The 18,557-nt window shown below is 41.3% G+C and overlaps 1 protein-coding gene across 3 annotated transcripts in view; it reads left to right on the top strand.

Moving 5' to 3' along the window:
* MYOF (myoferlin) overlaps positions 1-18,557 on the top strand; it is an 86,100-nt gene that overhangs the window by 30,725 nt on the left and 36,818 nt on the right. The window contains exons 7-25 of one of the 3 annotated variants that reach the window (XM_081006310.1): positions 577-705; positions 1,192-1,254; positions 1,344-1,394; positions 1,591-1,621; positions 2,899-3,025; positions 3,156-3,234; positions 4,451-4,577; positions 6,129-6,232; positions 7,739-7,807; positions 7,902-7,945; positions 9,106-9,188; positions 10,869-10,907; positions 13,094-13,218; positions 14,136-14,252; positions 14,830-15,007; positions 15,338-15,462; positions 16,541-16,647; positions 16,911-17,103; positions 18,285-18,437. In XM_081006310.1, coding sequence (XP_080862436.1) covers positions 577-705; positions 1,192-1,254; positions 1,344-1,394; positions 1,591-1,621; positions 2,899-3,025; positions 3,156-3,234; positions 4,451-4,577; positions 6,129-6,232; positions 7,739-7,807; positions 7,902-7,945; positions 9,106-9,188; positions 10,869-10,907; positions 13,094-13,218; positions 14,136-14,252; positions 14,830-15,007; positions 15,338-15,462; positions 16,541-16,647; positions 16,911-17,103; positions 18,285-18,437 — 1,944 coding nt within the window. Of the gene's footprint in view, positions 1-576; positions 706-1,191; positions 1,255-1,343; positions 1,395-1,590; positions 1,622-2,898; positions 3,026-3,155; positions 3,235-4,450; positions 4,578-6,128; positions 6,233-7,738; positions 7,808-7,901; positions 7,946-9,105; positions 9,189-10,868; positions 10,908-13,093; positions 13,219-14,135; positions 14,253-14,829; positions 15,008-15,337; positions 15,463-16,540; positions 16,648-16,910; positions 17,104-18,284; positions 18,438-18,557 lie in introns of those variants that run through there. The other 2 variants (XM_081006308.1, XM_081006309.1) reach the window with 2 other exon arrangements.

The following is an 18,557-nucleotide window of genomic DNA, read 5'->3' as shown; positions in this document are numbered from 1 at the left end:
GGTGCCAAGGAATAAACCTCACTGAACACAGTGGTGTAATCCATAGGACTGCATGATAAATATCAGTGAAAAGGAAAATTCATGCATAGTAAGCATGTGTAATTTTTCTGTTCTGGAATCTCCAGACGTTTCAGAAGCTCTCATTTAAATCTTGGAAGATTCTTTCCCCCGGTGTAATGTCTGTTGGCTCCAGTCTAGAATAGCAAAGGAGCGGTATGAATAAATCTCAGGATTTAAAAGTGAAGTCTGGAGTATTCCTGCCCCCCTCATCAATATTTGATACGCAGCAGAGTTAAAAGTGAGGATGCAGCACTCCATAAATCTAGTGATTTTATTTCTTGTTTGGGCCCAGGAATGTTCCATGTAGCCAGTGGAAATTCTTAGTTTCTGCCCATTAGAATGAGATGTTCTTCTGGATTGTCTGACTTTGGTTGATAGATTCCAGTACTGCTGGTTAGTTTATTTTAACAATAAAAGAAAAGAAACACTTTGTCAGTGTGACATGATGAGAAACCAGCCGATAAAAGGAACACATCAGTGATCTAATATTTGCATTTGTTTTTCTCCCTGCGTTAGATTCGTGTCAGGGTCATTGAAGGACGTCAGTTCTCTGGGAATAACATAAAGCCAGTTGTGAAAGTACATATTTGTGGACAGACACACAGAACAAGAATCAAAAGAGGCAACAATCCTTATTTTGATGAGGTATTGTATTACACATCTTTGATAATCTCCTAGCTGAAAGGCATAGGTTTTTTTACCTGGAAAAAAATAAAAACTTATTTTATCTATTTCTATCTTTAACTCTCACCCCACTCCTTGTGGCTAACTGTTCTCAGTAAAAAAGAGTAAAGCAAAGCTACTTTCTTATCTGTGCACAATCTAAGTCTAGTTGCCATAGTTTATGAGAGAGATGGATAAGATGGCTAAATCCTAAACAAACATATTGGGAAGTAAACTGTTGAAATCATTGGGATTTCCTATACTGAGAAGTCCCATTTTGTGCTTTAAAATGATTAAAGAACTTGGACTGAAAGTCACATGAAGAAATGGAACATGCATTTGTGCTGGATTCAAACAGAGAGTTTCCTCTATCATGAATAAAATTCCTCATCTGAATCCTTGGCGTCTTTTAACTCCCATGAATATTCAGATTTAATAACCAAGCTATTTCTTCCCATGATTTAACAGATGTTTTACTACAATGTCCACATGACCCCTTCAGAGCTCTTTGATGGAACAATAAGCATTCGGGTAAGTAAAACTAACAATGTTCTTTATAATTGCCTCATTATTGCTGAATAAAAGTAAAACATTATTCCATTCCTATCATTCAATTATAGGTATATGATTCTTATTCTTTACGTGCCGACAGTCTAATGGGGGAATTTAAAGTAAGTATTCTTGATGTCTCACCACATGCTTTCTGTTTACCCTCTTACCAGATCTGTAATGAAAATGTTGGGAAAGGGGAACACATTTCTCACAAAAGATGAAGTTTTATTTGTGAAAATTGTTATACTTTCTGCTATGGTACTTTCCTTGTTGTTGTTTTTTCTGGGGTGTTAATATGCTAAACCTTTGTTTCAGATTGACATTGGCTATGTCTACGATGAACCCGGTGAGTATGTGCCTTTAAGGCACTATCTTCTGTATTTCCCTCCTAGGGAAAAAGGGGAATAGCTGGCAAGGGACAGACCATGATTATGAAGGTGGTTTCCCCAGGGTGTGAGTCATCCATTGCACTTCGGGTGTGCTGACCCCTGCAACAGCAGCAATCTTTGGAGTTGGTCTGGTCTGCCCCACTCCACCTACCAATCATACCCAGCTCATACCAAGTCGTTCCATCCAGCTCAGGAATGTCTATAGTGACTTGCATCAACTCTCTGGAGTGGGTTTCAGCCAGGAGCCTCTATCAGCCCCTACCGGAGATGCCGGGGATTGAACCTGGGACATTCTGCATGCAAAGCAGATGCTCTACCAGTGAACTATGGCCTCCTCCCCTTTCCCCTCCGCATTTGATACTCCTGCTTCTCACTGCCACTAGTTATCATCACAGTTTAAATGTGACTCCTTAAAGAAGAAGAAAACACCTCCTGCATACGGCTTATTTGAGAAAATTAGAATACAGTGGTGCCTCGCAAGACGAAATTAATCCGTTCCGCGAGTCTCTTCGTCTTGCGGTTTTTTCGTCTTGCGAAGCACGGCTATTAGCGGCTTAGCGGCTATTAACGGCTTAGCGACTTAGCGGCTTTAAGAAAAAGGAAACAAACTCGCAAGAACTCGCAAGACGTTTCGTCTTGCGAAGCAAGCCCATAGGGAAATTCGTCTTGCGGAACGACTCAAAAAACGGAAAACTCTTTCGTCTTGCGAGTTTTTCATCTTGTGAGGCATTCGTCTTGCGAGGTACCACTGTAATAGTAATAATAATAATAATAATAATTTATTATTTGTACCCCGCCCATCTGGCTGGGTTTCCCTGGCCACTCTGGGCAGCTTCCACAGAAACCAAAAATACACTAAAATATCACACATTAAAAATTTCCCTGAACAGGGCTGCCTTAAGATGTCTTCTGAATGTCAGGTAGTTGTTTATCGCTTTGACATCTGATGGGAGGGCGTTCCACAGGGCAGGCGCCACTACCAAGGAGGCCCTCTGCCTGGTTCCCTGTAGCTTTGTTTCTCGCAATGAGGGAACCGCCAGAAGGCCCTCGGTGCTGGACCTCAGCGTCCGGGCAGAACAATGGGGGTGGAGACACTCCTTCAGGTATACTGGGCCGAGGCCGTTTAGGGCTTTAAAGGTCAACACCAGCACTTTGAATTGTGCTCGGAAACGTACTGGGAAACAAATATTATTTCCCTGAAGGGATGCTATCTTCTCTCTCTTTTTATTTTCAGGACACACGGCCATGAGAAAATGGCTGCTTCTAAATGACCCTGAAGATTCAAATTCAGGTGCCAAAGGGTACTTGAAAGTCAGCATGTTCGTTCTCGGAACAGGAGATGAGCCACCTGTAAGTTTCAGTCATAAACAGATATTTTCCTTCTACTAATATGCTTCACATGGGTTAATCTATGCTTATGTTGGTGCCAGAAATTACATTTGAAGGTACTTTAATGACCGAACCTGCTTACTGTATGTTTCTTTTCCCCAGTTCTGCTTGCTCCACTACTTTCCACCCTATCGCCACAGCGCTTCTCTCCCATGGCCTTCTGCATCGCTGCCTTTCAAAGGTACATCTCCCCTTAACTTTTCCCAATTTCTCATCTTTGGGGTACAGCCTCTTCTTGCTCAGGGTACTGCTTCTCCCCTCTGCTGTTCCCAGATGCTTCATTCAGTCACAGAGAAGACTGTGAATCTTGGGTTTTTTCTCCAGATGCTCTTGGGAGTGTTATTAAAATGGGGAAATGTTCAAATCTGCAAGGATACATGCCATTCGCCCCCCCCCCCCATTTTATCTTCACAATAGCTTTGTAAGGTGCGTAAAGCTGAAGGATTCTGATTAGCCCAAGGCCAGCCCAAAGCGATATTTCATGGTCAATAATATATATCATTTCAAAAATCTTCTGGAATGTTGTTATTGTTGCTTTTTATGACAATATTCTCACATTAAATTTGACTTCTAAAATGTCAAAAGATTGTTATTCAGAAAGAATCCAGTATAGAGTGAGCCCATTTTTATCCATTTCGGATTATATACATTGCAAACAAAATGCCAATCATGTTTTAGCTAAACTTGTGCTACATAATCTTATGTGCAAGTCTTGACCTGCGAAATTCAAATTGTTGGACATATTAGTCAGCCTAAAGGTTTGTGCCGATAATCCTCACATTCTTTTGCACTGAAGAATAGTGAAACTGACCTTATGGAAGGTTTCCTCAAAACTTCGACCCTCCAATTCTTAGACCCTTGTCTAAGACACTAAAAAGTGCCTTGCAGCCTCTTACACACTTTGTACCATGTATTTAGCTAATGCTGAATAGAAGACAGAATGACACTGTATGATGTATATCGTTGCTATTATAGGTTCTGCATAGGATTTGTGATTGTGATACAGAGGAAAAACAGCTAGCAGGGGAAAGTAGGGGAACCTCTGCTTAGCTTTGCTGCCCTGCTGATTACGCCTTCCCACTTTGCAGGAGAATAGCATTGGTGACATGTGGTGGCTAAATCATCTGTGTGGAAACATCCTGGGTGTGGTCTTCTAAGATTTATATGCATGCATAATTCCAGCACAAGCTCACAGCTCAGCATTCTATGATCTGTGAAAGGCACAGCTTTCTTGTAAGCTGCGGTTGCTTAGGGGCAAAGACTAATCAGTTTAAAGTGGAGTTGCCACAACTCTGTACTTCACTCTAAAATGTTTGCAGGTAGTGGCTATTTAACAAGGGCTTGCTTGCTGTCTGCTAGGGGAAGGAGAATAATGCATTTGAATGTGTCTCCAACAGGTGGAAAATAGAGAACGGGAGAATGAAAACGATGATGTAGAAAGTAATCTTTTGCTTCCGGCTGGGATAGTACTCCGATGGGTCACTTTCGTTCTTAAGATCTACAGAGCTGAAGATATTCCTCAGAGTATAAACTTTTTTGTTTTATTTTCTGAGTTACACATTCGTAAAGTTGGAATTGTGTGCAACTGATTTTTTTAATACCAATATTAGTTTCTTGAGAGCTCAAGAGACGCTTAAGACTCAGTTCTTACCTAGGTGGTAAGCCTGTTTCTGGGCTGTACTGCTTCAGACATCATTTAGGGGCTCATATAACTGTATAACCTTTTTATTTTATTTTTAAAAAATCCTCTACATATATCATGGGTGTACCCCTATCTGCATAACCTAGCAATTATAAAATACAGACGTGCTTTTACTCTCGCAAGATTGAATGTTTTGCCCTCGGCTGTACTTGAGGGACGATTCCAACAGATTCCACACAAAAAACCCTTATGTCCCTGTGTAGATGTCAGTACCGAATCTGTGGCGCATGTCCTTCTGGCTTGCACTCTTTATAAAGACTTGAGGAATGAGGTTAACACCCCTCTTTCATTGTCCATTTTGGGTCGCCCAGCCACTGCCACAGGGTCCTTTCTGTTGGCAGATCAAGATGAGCAGGTGACGGCAAAGGTTGCAAGGTTTTTAGCTGGGGCCATTAGAATAAGATCCACTATTTGACTATAGATTCAAAACCCAAAAATGTATTTTATATAATTGACTTTTTATTTCTACTCTTTGTGTATCATATTGTTGTTTTATTGCTGTGGCTGATAAAGGTTTATTCTTCTTCTACTACCTGTGTGCAAATAAAGGTTTATTCTTCTTCTACTACCATGGGTGTAGAATTCAAGGCTTGCCAAACTGCCCAATTTGGCCTACAAGGTCATTTGGGCCTAGCTACACTCACCTGCCATACAACATCAAAGGCAGGGTAGGTAAAGTTGTGGCATCAAAGGAAAAATCAAGAGCCTTAGAGTGTCCTCCAGATTGCGTTGCAGCTCTGACTTGTGTTCAGCATTGTTTTAATCTGGTGCCAAATGCAAGCCCCACTAATTTGGAGCTCCCCACTGGAACCCCGTGAGCACTGCTGCTTTTGACAGGGCTCAGATCCACCCAGGAATGACCAGTCCCAGCCACCATTTTATTTCATTCCAAATCATTGTGGGACAAAGCATTGTAGGGGAATGGCTAGCTAGTCTCTGCAAAAAAATGGCAGCCACCAGTGGGGATTTCCATCTTTTTGGTGACAAAATAAAGCTTTTTTTTTTTTCCAAAAAAAAGGCAGCAAAAAAGTTGCCACCACTCCTAAAAGTAATCCCCTCTGCTATTGTAGTGAATATTGCCCCTGAATTTGGAGTCATTTTAGCTGCTGCCCATTTCTCTGTTACCTCTAGCTTGGTGTTTCCAGGGCAAGACATCACTCCAGAAGGGGCCAAATCTGAGCCCCATGTCTCTGGCCGCTGATCCCTTGTTTGCTGGATTCAGTTTTCACTATCATGCTATTTAAGTTCCACAATACCACACCCAGCTGCCACATTGCTGCATGTTCATGAAATATGCCAACTTTGTGGCTCCGAGATCTTGGTTGTGAAAAATGATTGCCATTTCCCCCCTCTTCTGTATGTTTTCTGTGCAGTGGATGATGCTTTTGCGCAGACTGTAAAGGAAATATTTGGTGGAGAAGCAGATAAGAAAAACCTTGTGGATCCATTTGTGGAAGTTTGCTTTGCTGGGAAAAAGGTATTCAGTGCTAATAACAGAACTATATAAATAAATATGCTTGAAACCAGTCAGGATCATTAATCATTGTTTGAAGTTGGCTTGTTTCAATAAGCCATAAGAATACTGTGGAACCTCGGGTTACATACACTTCAGGTTACATACGCTTCAGGTTACAGACTCCGCTAACCCAGAAATAGTAGCTTGGGTTAAGAACTTTGTTTCAGGATGAGAACAGAAATCGGGCGGTGGCAGTGGGAGGCCCCATTAGCTAAAGTGGTGCTTCAGGTTAAGAACAGTTTCAGGTTAAGAATGGACCTCCAGAACGAATTAAGTTCTTAACCCGAGATACCACTGTAGTCACATCTTGCCTAGGTTCAGAGACACAACACAGTTTCCCATTATGTGCTGAAGCCTTGGACTTACACACTTACCTCTGAGCTCATGTGTTCTCCCTTCCCTCTCTTCCTCTTCCTCCCCTCCTCAGACATTTATAGTGATATATTTTCAGATAACTGCAGGTTTTTTGTTGTATTTGAACCTGGACAAAATGTGCTTGGTCTTGTGGGATATTGGAACAACTCAACTTCAGAGCATGTTTAGTGATCCAGACTTGTTTCAAGAAACCATTTAATGCCAACCATAATTTCTGATTCAAACATAATCGCAAACTGTGGTTATTTGAAAATGCAAGCAGATGCTCCTGAACTTCACTCAAGTCTTGTGCACATTATGCTATAGATTAGCCCAAGAGTCACCAAACTTTTGGGACCTGTGAGCACATTTGCAAAATGGATAAACTGTCATGACCACAGATGGACACACAGACACCAGCACATTCATTTGGTTACAATGAAATGCTTCTTTTAAACCTGATTTCAGTGGGAGGAGACAACCCTGTGGGCACCAGGGTAGGCATCTGTCTACACCTTCTGCATATGTACTTCTGGGGCAGAAGGTGCAAATTTGAATAAAATATGGGGGGGGAGTAAGTTCCGCCCTGCATTATTGATCACAAGACAAAGTGTGTACACACCTTTTGAAAGGCAATGCCCATCAACTCGCGGGGGGGGCAGCCCCCTCAAATATTTTATTGGGCACCTCAGCCCCTAGGAGTTGGCTCCTATGTTCTGGCGCCATATAGGTGACTCCTGGTCTAGCATTCAGGCCAATGACTGCCAAAAACTGAACACAGTCATACCTTGGTTTCTGAACAAAATGCGTTCCGGAAGTTCGTTTGACTTACGAAATGTTCGGAAACCAAGCCGTGGAAGCTGCACTGGACATTTGGCTTCCAAAGCAAAGTTTGCAAACTGGAACATCTACTTCCGGGTTTGTGGCATTCGAGTTCCAAGTTGTTCGTGAACTAAGTTGCTCAAAAATCAAGGTACGACTGTATACCGACAGTTACTATACAGAGCACCCATTATATTCTGTGAGCATTTGTTGATCTTCCTTATGTCTGAATAAAAGCTATTCCTAGACATAGAACTGTTCATAACTTTCATATGGGGATTTTTTTTCCAGGTTTGCACAAATATAATTGAAAAAAATGCTAACCCAGTGTGGAATCAACTTGTTAATCTTCAGATCAAGGTTGGTTTGCTGCTGTACAAAAAACTATTACAATGTTGTTGTTTTATTTAGAAATAAGACTTTGTTTAATTAGTACTGTCTTCTTTTTTCCTAGTTCCCTTCCATGTGTGAAAAAATAAGACTGGTGGTGTACGATTGGTGAGTTCTCCTTTGTTGTTTCTAGAGTTGCATGCGAAGCAACAATGACAGTGCTTCAAAACAAAAAGGTTTTAACATACGTTGGTGACTTGTGCCGCACAAGCTATCGCGGAATTAATTAAGTGCTCTTTGCAGAGCGGTGCTCAGATTATTTGTAATGAAGTTGGTTATTGCTTGGTGTTCTTAATAATTGCCGCTGTTATGGAGCATGACAGGCCTGCCTGTTTAAAATTCCCACGAGTTCTCATTCATTAGCTACTCAGCTTGAACCATTATAAAGATTATAGAGATCATTAGAATTGTTTCATGGATAATTATGTCCATTAGGCTTACTTCTGTCAGGGTTGTCAGTGGTCAAGGCAGGGGGTAATACAGGCACATAGTCTTTCTACAAGGTGCTAAAAGATATGTGTACATCCTTTAACAATTGAGTAGTGCGCGTTGTGCCATCTGATGGCTACTGGTGGAACTGAAATCCTGTCACGGACGTATAGGTGAGTGTAGCAGCCATAGGATAACCTTGTGTGTTGTCTTCTCCTAACCTTGCTGACCTGGGCTTAGGGATGGGAAGAAATTTGGTTCAGCTTGTATTTTAGTGCAAGTCTGCCTAATTCATACTTCTTGAAACGAAATGTGAATCGAGACACAGCAATTTCTCCTAATTCTGTGATGCAGTTATCCAACCAAAAAAAAAATTTGTACTAAAATGCATGTATTAGGGAAACGTGCATAAAAATGTGGGGCTTTTTTATTAAAATAACATACAAAATGCATCATATCTGGGGAAATTGCTTGCAAAAGTATATAAAAATGTATATATTAGGAGGAATTTGTACTAAAGTGCCAAAAGATTTTGTGAGGAGGGTTTTTTTTGGGGGGGGGGTATTTTTGCAGAAATGTGATAAACTGACCTTAACATTGAAAAATGAGAAACTGAGAGAACTTGAAACTGACTGATTTGCCCATGGCAATATATATATATATTAGTTTCTTTACAAATGCAGTAAATAATAATGGTAGTACTAGTGATAAATATACAATTTTCAATAAAGAACATGGTTAAAACAGGACCTATATAGTACTACAATTTTATATGCTTAAGACCACACCCACATCTGAATATTTAAAATGAATACTGACAATTACATCATTTCATGAAGGGATCGCCTCACCAGAAATGATGTTGTAGGCACCACATACTTGAGCCTCTCCAAAATTGCTGCTTCGGGTGGAGAAGTTGAAGGTAAGCTAGTTTCTCTTCCAATGTTGTTTCTTCAAAGGAGCACCTGTAAGTTCAAAACAGAAGAGAGAAGAAGGAAGGACAATGTAAGAAATCGTATTTCTTTGCTCAAGTTCAGTGTACGGAGCCATTGGAGAGGAGCGGTGGCGTCACATACCAAGCCTCCTGGCATAATAATAATAATAATAATAATAATAATAATAATTTATTACGTATGCCCCACCCATCTGGCTGGGCCTCCCCAGCCACTCTGGGTAGCTCCCAACATATTAAAAACAAGATAAAACATCAAACATTAAAAACTTCCCTAAACAGGGCTGCCTTCAGATGTTTTCTAAAAGTCAGGTAGTTGTTTATTTCCTTAACATCTAATGGGAGGGCATTCCACAGGGCGGGCGTCACAACCGAGAAGGCCCTTTGCCCGGTTCCCTGTAACCTCACTTCTTGCAGGGAGGGAACCACCAGAAGACCCTCTGCACTGGACCTCAGCGTCCAGGCAGAACGATGGGGGTGGAGACACTCCTTCAGGTATACTGAAGGACCACTTGCTGGGAGGGGGGAGAGACCAGGCGCTAGGAAGGTTGGGTGCTGTGCAGACACATCAGCAGAGCCAATCTGATGCTCCTGCTGATATGCCTGCACAGCACTGACCTCCCTGCTCCTTTGTCCCACCTCCTCCTGGTAAGCAGCAACTCAGTTCCTTCTGACATTCCTATTCATACGTCCTGCTACCTGATTGGTACAAAGTGCCATATGAGTCTGCATGTAACGCTTGCCTAGAGTAGTCCAGGGGTAGGCAACCTAAGGCCTGGGGGCTGGATGCGGCCCATTCGCCTTCTCACTCAGGCCTGTAGATGGTCCGGGAATCAGCGTGAGTAGAATGTGTGCTTTTATTTAAAATGCATCTCTGGGTTATTTGTGGGGCATAGGAATTTGTTCATTTCCCCCCCCCCAAAAAAAATATAGTCCAGCCCACCACATGGTCTGAGGGACAGTGGACCGGCCCATGGCTGAAAAAGGTTGCTGACCCTTGGAGTAGTCATTTTCTCTCTACAGGGACTATTTCAGGAATAGTGTGGTCTTGGTGGTCAGCTTCCCACCATAGATGTTGTTGCCTTGATGAAAGTTGGTTGGCTCCCCCCCCCCCCCCCCAGTGAAACTTCCCACATTTGGGTAGAACAGTTACTATTCTTCGGAGGTGTCTCTCTTAGACCAATCCATTATATCCTTCATAATGAGTGTGTAGTACGCTATTGTTGAAAAATGAAAACTGGTTGCTATAGGTCTATGCATACCATGCGCTATCTTGAGCTTCCTTGCCACTATGGGGTGCTATATTTTCTTCTGAAGCTGATTTAGCTTTGAGGACTAGTTCCTTTGAGGACTGCATGAGAGTGGCACCTCTGATCTTAAATGTTTGCACTTGTCTGTCATCCTGTGATGCCCGCATAATAGCCGTAAAATGCTGCTATAATTTCTTATTTTGTGAGGTTGATACCGGCAAAGCTGTCGGCACAACCCATCCTAAGTACTTATGTGATTTAGAAGCAAGACTTAGGATCAGGACATACCTTATTTTTAGATCAAGACTCCAGATTCACTTTGATTTAAATGTTTTATATGTTGTACATTCTTTATACAGTACTACATACCAAATAATGTGTTGTCTTTTGTAATCTATAGAGTTTTCATCTTCGGGAGCTGGGGCTTCATCGTATGAAGGTTCATAATCATATATTGGAGTTCAATGCAAATTCTTGCCCTTTCCGCAAACTAATATTTCCTTTTAAACCCAAATGTGTAACCTATACACTTACATTAATGTTAGCAGCTGCGATGATACTTATGATGATAATTTTTAACAGTTTGGGCATTGGATCATGATTGCATGAGATTTTCTTTGACTTTTGCATGGCTTTACTGTATATTTTTGCATGCAATTGTTTAATTTATTCTATACCCCAACTTGTAGTACTAAAGATATATGCAGGAGCTTTGGACACAGTGCTTGGTGGTTTGGGCCGTTAATGGCTTGCTGTCTTTAATGAGAGCACATTTTATCTATGAAAACTATCACAGGCAGTATACATTTGCCTCAAATTCTGTGCCTGATTCCTCAAAGATTAAAAAACTTTTCATAAAAACGGATGCAATATTAAAGATCTGCCTCTGAAAGGTACCCATAAAATCACTTTGTTTTCTCATCCAGTATTTAAAAATATGTAGTGCAGATTTCTCAGCAGCACAGTTTAAAAAGAAAATGATTTCACATTTCTGTGCTGAATTGCACTGAAAATTTAATTATGCAACAGTAATTATACTGTGAAATTTTCTAAGAAACCTTTGCCTGATCAGTGAATACTTTTAAAAAGGAATTATGTGTGTGTATGTGTATATATATATAGAGAGAGTGTGTGTGTAACTTTATATTTGCCTGACCTCGGCACATTTACTTGGAGAAAAGATTAGATTTTTTTTCACATTACAAAGAATTGTGGGATGAGAGTGATTCACACTTCTAATTCTACACTACTACAGAAATAATGTGAATAAGATGGTTGGGTGAAATACAGGAGGGTGTATAATAGGGATTTTATCATGGCAAACATAGGGGATTATATTGTGGCAAATGACACCTGCTGAACTTCCTGCTTCTGCGCAACTAGTGACTACAGGAGCCCCAACCTCCTTTGCATCTGCCCACCCTAAATGCAGAAAAAGAAGAGTTCTGAATCTCACTTCTTCATAGATTGCTCTCACTCTGCAGTTTGGAGAGCAGCTGTGGTTGTGTTTCTAGAGGGCTATGAGTTGGTTTGGATATTTGTTCCCAGCATTTAACAGCAACTGATTCTACTAGTCTTCTGCTGCAACATCTGATACAATTAAATAATTCAATTATTACAACCGTGTACTGATCTACGCTAACCTTTCACCTGTGATTGTAACAGTAGTTTAGATAGAATGTGTGACTAATATCTCCTTTCAGTTTTATTAATGTGCGAAAAGCAGTAATGCATTAACGTTTATGATCAGGAGCTAAAGAAGAGAGAAAAGCACAGTGTTGAGAGAACTATGAGTATAGCTGGAGTTTTTTCTGGATGTTTCTTTCTGCAGAGGAATCTACGCTGATAATAACAGCTGTCAAAGCTCTGGTTGTGCCTGTAGTTCTCTCCTATGCTTACATCGCCTTCCTTTGGCTCCTGAAAAAAGATGTTAATACAGGACACATATTTCTCAGTGCTATGGTTCTTTTGAATAAATGAAGGTCTCTTAGCATGAAGGTAGCACAGCCAGTTTATTCTATGGGGTTCTTTTCCCATAAAGTTTTGACTAAATTCAAATTTATGCATCACCGTTCTGACCCAGAGCTCTCCAGACACTGTCATGTGCAGTGGGCTCCTTTCATTGAAGTGTATGGAGACATCCTTGTGGATCCACATACATAACTGGTCTTGCCATAGATCCTGCCCACTCACTGCTCTTTTGCAGGAAGCCAAATTTTTGCACTGTTCCTGTTTGGGAGGCTAGATTTTCCCTGGGGCAGTTCCTTACCCCAGTGCACCCCAGAGGAGGGGGTGGGGAAACTGTGGCCTCAAGATGTTGCTGGACTACAATTCCCAGCATAGCTGGGACCGAGGGTATTTGGAGTCCAACAACATGTAGAGAACCACAGGTTAGTCACCGTGGATTAGAGATGGCCCAGTCACAAAGAGTTTATGGGTCATGGTTAATCTATTGAGAGATATTCCTGGCACTTGGACTTTCTTTATACCCATAGAATAAAATGTTCTTATTTGACTAACAACTAACATTTAACATTTTAGTTTGCTGCATCCAGAGTTAATGTTTATACCCTCTTAAGGTAGCCCCTAATACAACATGTTTTAATCATGATGTTTGCTTATCAGTAAATACCGGAGAGACGGAAGTGGGATTCTTACCAACATTTGGGCCTTGTTATCTAAACCTTTATGGAAGTCCAAGAGAATATACTGGATTCCCAGATCCGTATGATGATCTAAATTCTGGAAAGGTTTGTTTATCTTTTGGAATATCTCTTAATCAAAATATCTGCTTTTTGCTGTTCTCTTGCTTCCACACAATGGCAGGAGAAAGAATGTTGGCAGGGAGTTGAGAATATAGTGTTATGACTCCTTCACCAGTTGTCCTTTCAAACACTCCATCACATGTATAAAATAATGTGTACCTTTTAAAAGGATTTGATTTGGTGATGTCATTTTCAAGCAACAATAGTACCGATTCTCAAAACACAGTTTGTAGTCTTCAAACATAACGTGCAAATTGTATTGGTGCTAAAAATAAAATATTGTTATTTCTCTGGTACCAAAAACCACTGTGGCCCTTTGTAACATGCACATCTTGCAAAGTCTAGTCCATCTATGGGCCCTAGGCATGCAGAAACAGGATTGGGAGATTCTCACACAAATTGCTGCTTGCCTCTCTCCCCAGCAGCTAAGATTGTGCGTGCTTAGGTCTGTAAAGGAAGCTGGAATTGCATCAATCAACTGTTTGGAAGGCACGAAAACAGCCTGGATTCAATCTTCCCACCCCTTCCTGCCAAGCGGCTAATTGGCCCGATTCCAGCTGCCTCAAAAGAAGTGGTTCTGTTTTACTTACTTTAATAACCTTATTGCTTTTAACTGAGCTTATTTGTAACCACCCAGGGATCTTCAAATGATGTAATCAAACAAATAAACAAATAAGCTCAAGATCAATATTATAAAATTGTATCCAATGACCCGTGTTTATTAGTTTCAGTAGAAAAACTGGGATTGTTGACTTAAATTATGTCGGGGGGGGAGCCTATTTTATTGTGAGATGTGATAAAGCATGCAAATTGGAGGGTGCAGATGATACTCACAGTTTTAAAGAATATACTAGCTTTGCAGCTTACATACTATAGATTGAAGTATCGCATTTGTGTTTCAGGGAGAGGGGGTATCTTACAGAGGCCGGATCCTGGTTGAACTAACCACACTGCTTGACAGCAAACCCCTTTCTAAAAAGATTGAAATGATACCCAGTGATGATGTACTAGTGGTTGAGGTAAGTGCTGTTTTGTTCCCCAATATGTGAAATATGAAATATTTCAATCTTGCTCCTTTTGGGCAAGGCCCACCACACAATCGGAGGTCCTTGATCTCATAGGGTGGTTAGGCAAATCACACCCCTAGACATATCTTTGGAGTGGGCAGAAAAGAATACTATGCCTCCTTTTGCATTTATTTTCCACATAAATGGTACCTAGGGTTACAGACGCTTCAGGTTATGCGTTCTCGGGTTGCGCACCATGCCGAACCCGGAAGTGCCGGAACAGGTTACTTCCAGGTTTCAATGCTCACGCATGTGCAGAATCACGACCCGCGCATGCGCAGATGCGGAGCTGCGGGTTGCGAACGCTGCGGGTTGCGAACGTGCCTCCCGCATGGATCACGTTCGCAACCCGAGGTTCCACTGTATTGGTAGCCAGCAAATCATTTAAAATGTGTGGTTTCGTTTGACATTTAATGTTTCTCCACACTGGTAAATGTATGTGTGTGTGCCTATATGTATTTTAGGTGGGGTTTTGCTTCAAAAATTAAACCACTGTTTGTTGAACCACTGTTCTTGTTTGAACCTACAGAAATATCAGCGGAGAAGAAAGTACAGCCTCAGCGCCGTGTTCCATTCTGCCACCATGTTGCAAGATATTGGCGAAGCCATCCAATTTGAAGTCAGCATAGGGAACTATGGCAATAAATTTGATACCACCTGCAAACCGCTGGCATCAACAACTCAGTACAGTCGGGCTGTATTTGATGGTGCGTATTACTGCTACACGAAGCTAGCAATAAAGACATATTTGGGTGGGTGGGGGCTGTAACTTTTAAATCTGTACTTATGATTAGATAGAGCAAGGCAGATTTTGGGTGCCATTGTAGGGCATCAGGTTATTAGTTATTTATTTTTAGATATGTATATATCTAATAACCTGAGATATTCATTTGCATTTTCTATTTTAGGCAGAAAAATAGCTTGCCCAATCTTGGTTGAAATAATGTGAATTAAGATTGTTGAAATCCAACAGGTATATTGTATATATTTTTGTAAGAGGACATATTCCCCCAAATAATGTGCCTATTTCACTCCAGGAAACTTCTATTACTACCTGCCATGGGCAAACACGAAGCCAGTGGTGACACTTACTTCATATTGGGAGGATATAAGTCATAGACTGGACCCTTTGAACCTTCTTCTTACCATAGTGGAAAAACTGGTAAGTTAATCACAACTGTTTCTCTTTCCCATAATTCATATATACAACATTGTTGTGGCTGTATATAAAATAAGTAAGTAAGTTATAAAGCTTCTTCTTGGATTTGTATTCTTGCATTCAGCAATGTAATCAAAACTGTGGTAGAAAGTGGGCTTCTGGTTTCACAGCAGGCAGAATTTCAGTCTCGTCCAGTGAAAAATGCAAGAAACGTTGTTGTTTTTTGTGATGTAAGCTGCATAAAATACAGCTGCAAGGCTGTTAACTGGGCCTGGACATTATGAACATATTATGCTGGTGCTTCATACGTTGCACTGGTTCCTGGTCCATTTCCAGGCCCAATTCAGAGAGCTGGTTCATGACTTTTAAGTCCATTACAGCATGGAATGAGGGCACTCAAAGGATCACTTTTCTCCACATATGGCAGTGTATTAACAGGCATATGCTGGGACTGTTGATCTGATAAGAACATCATCACAAGCCATTTTCCAGGTGTCCCCATTATCTGAGGTGCAGTGAGCAGGTACCTGGGTAAGGTCCTTCTGGAAAGTGGCTCCCCATTTGTGGAATTCTCTCTCTTGGGAGGCTTGCCTGGCACGTGCCATGAGGTCAGCTGAATAACTCTCCCCGCCCCCAATACCTTTAATACAAGTTTTTAACCTTCCTGAAAGTTTTAAAGAAATTATCAATGTGGACTTCTCCACAATTTTCCTACAGCAATGACAATTATAACAACAGTCACAGCAGTATAAATTCTTATACCAGCATGAAAACACAACAAAACCATGCCAAAGGTATTTGGTATAGTTTTAATGTGTATTTTGTGAACCACTCTGGTATTATGAATATGGTATATAAGTATTTGAAAATGAAAATAAGTAACAAATGAGGCTTAGGTTAGTCACAATGGCTGGCTTAAGCCCCATTGATTTCAGTGGGTCAGCTCTGAATATGTCTAAATCTGGATCCGACTGTGTGCTTTACAAATAGTTTTCTGAAACACCGATGAGAGAATCTCACTGGGGAAAAAGGTTGCAAATGAGTAGCACATATGGACTTACCCAACTCTTTAAATCCATAGCAAACAAACCTGACAGCCTTAAAATCAGGAATACAAGCAAAGGTTTCGGAAAACCAGTTGACTGAAACGTGGCTGAAGCTAATAGATGAGCTTATGGAGGACCTGAGGTAAGTTGCTCTGTATCTTCCCTCTTCACAACTGCCCAGAAATTCAGTACAGAGATTGGTTCCTTCTGCTTAAGAAGTGCCCCAGTTCCTCAGGGAGAAAGCAAAACTCCTGAGCCAGAGTCTCTTTGGGTCCATGGTGCCTTACACACCAATGTTTGTGATGTTATTTTAAAAACTGACTTCAGGTTTCACAGCCGTTCCCACAAACTGTTGGTTGATTGGTATGTTTGTTACTAAGAAAGCCTACTCATTTCTTCTTTCAGCAAGGAATTCCCAAGCCAGCAAGGCAAACACAATGTCACGGTCCTCGATACACAGATCTACAAACTGCGGGAGAAATCAATCAGACAGATTCAGGAGGCAGCTCTGAAAATGAGGAGCGAAGCCACAGATATCAAGGCCACACTGACAGAAATTGAGGATTGGCTGGAAAAATTAATACTGCTATCTGAAGAGGTTGTTCTCTCTGTATTGATAATGGGCTAACTTTTTTTTTCTTCTGAGGGTCGCAAGCTAGCGGTGGGTATTGCTAGTACACAAACAGACAGACAGGCACATAGAGGCCACATGCTTATCACTCATACAGGCAGGAGGGGGACAGGCTCCAGCAGGCAAGCAGAAGCAAACTCGCACATTCAGGCAGGCAGGCAGACCAGCAGTGCCCAGTGTTTCTGCTCCCCACTACAGTGCTAGTTTCAATATTGTATCGTGGAGAGAAACTGAAGCATTTTTGCCTCCCACATCAGCACTCTTGTCCTACCCCAGCACTATAATAGGGAGGACGCACAAAGCTTTTCCAAGGTCTTCTTACCTTGCAAATGTGCCTCTTCACCCTCTGATCAGGAGTTACTGCAAGAAGTAAATCAAGAAAAAAGGAAGGAGTCATAGGCAATGCCAAACCATAGTTAAAACAAACCAAGGTTTGTAAGTAAACAACAAGCCATGATGTCTTGTTAGTAAGCAAACCACAGTCAAAGGGCTGGTCAGGGTTTAGACGGCCCAACAAACCGTGAATTGACAAACCGTAATTTATTAAACCATGGTTTAGCATTACATGAAAACTAGGCCATACTGAGGTCACCTTTAGAGGATCTGCGTGAGACACCTGGTATTTGAGATGCGACTAGTTGTGACAGGAAAGAGACTTTTTGGAGGTGGTAGCTGCTTGTGGAATTGCATTCCCAGGGCAACTTACCAGAAGAATAACAGTGTAGATACAAGGTATTCTGTGACTCAGGTGTCACGGTCTTGAAATAAAAGCATTACATTCTCCATATTCTATTCCCATTTAGCATCTGGTTGTGCTGAAGACAGAAACTCTTGTGTATTAGAATGTTTTTGCCTGTTGTTTTACATGTTTAATACAGCCACTCACGTCAGAGACCTGGGATTGGTTGTAACTTCCTTTTGAGTGCACACTCAGTAACAAACTTGGCCAATATATGAAACATACCAGAATGCCTGCTGGCCTGCCATATCTTTTTGTTACTGTATAATGTGATATAATTCTTTAGAGCAAATTATCTGTCGTGCCTTCCCCCTCCCCCTTAAATGTAAGTCTACAAATGCTTTTAATAGGAAATAATATTGTTTTACACAAACTTTGTCTCATTTCCCCTCTCATTGCAAAACAACAGCCACAGAACAGCATGCCTGACGTGATCGTTTGGATGATTCGGGGGGAGAAGAGGCTTGCCTACGCTCGCATTCCTGCCCACGAGGTTTTATATTCCACAATTCCTGGGGCATCTGGGAAATTTTGTGGGAAGTCTCGGACCGTCTTCTTAAAGGTAACCTAAGCCAAACACTTGTCTGCCCAACATGGTTAGGTCTCCAGTGCTTCTTCAAATCTGTGGCCTGGAGAGCAGTCCTTTTCAGAGTCAGCTTGGTACAGAATGCCACTACTGGAA

This window comes from Podarcis pityusensis (genome assembly GCF_964106645.2).
Source record: "Podarcis pityusensis genome assembly, chromosome: 5".
Classification (NCBI taxonomy): domain Eukaryota; kingdom Metazoa; phylum Chordata; class Lepidosauria; order Squamata; family Lacertidae; genus Podarcis; species Podarcis pityusensis.
The sequence above is the reverse complement of the archived record's forward strand: the minus strand, read 5'-3'. Positions and strand labels throughout refer to the sequence as shown.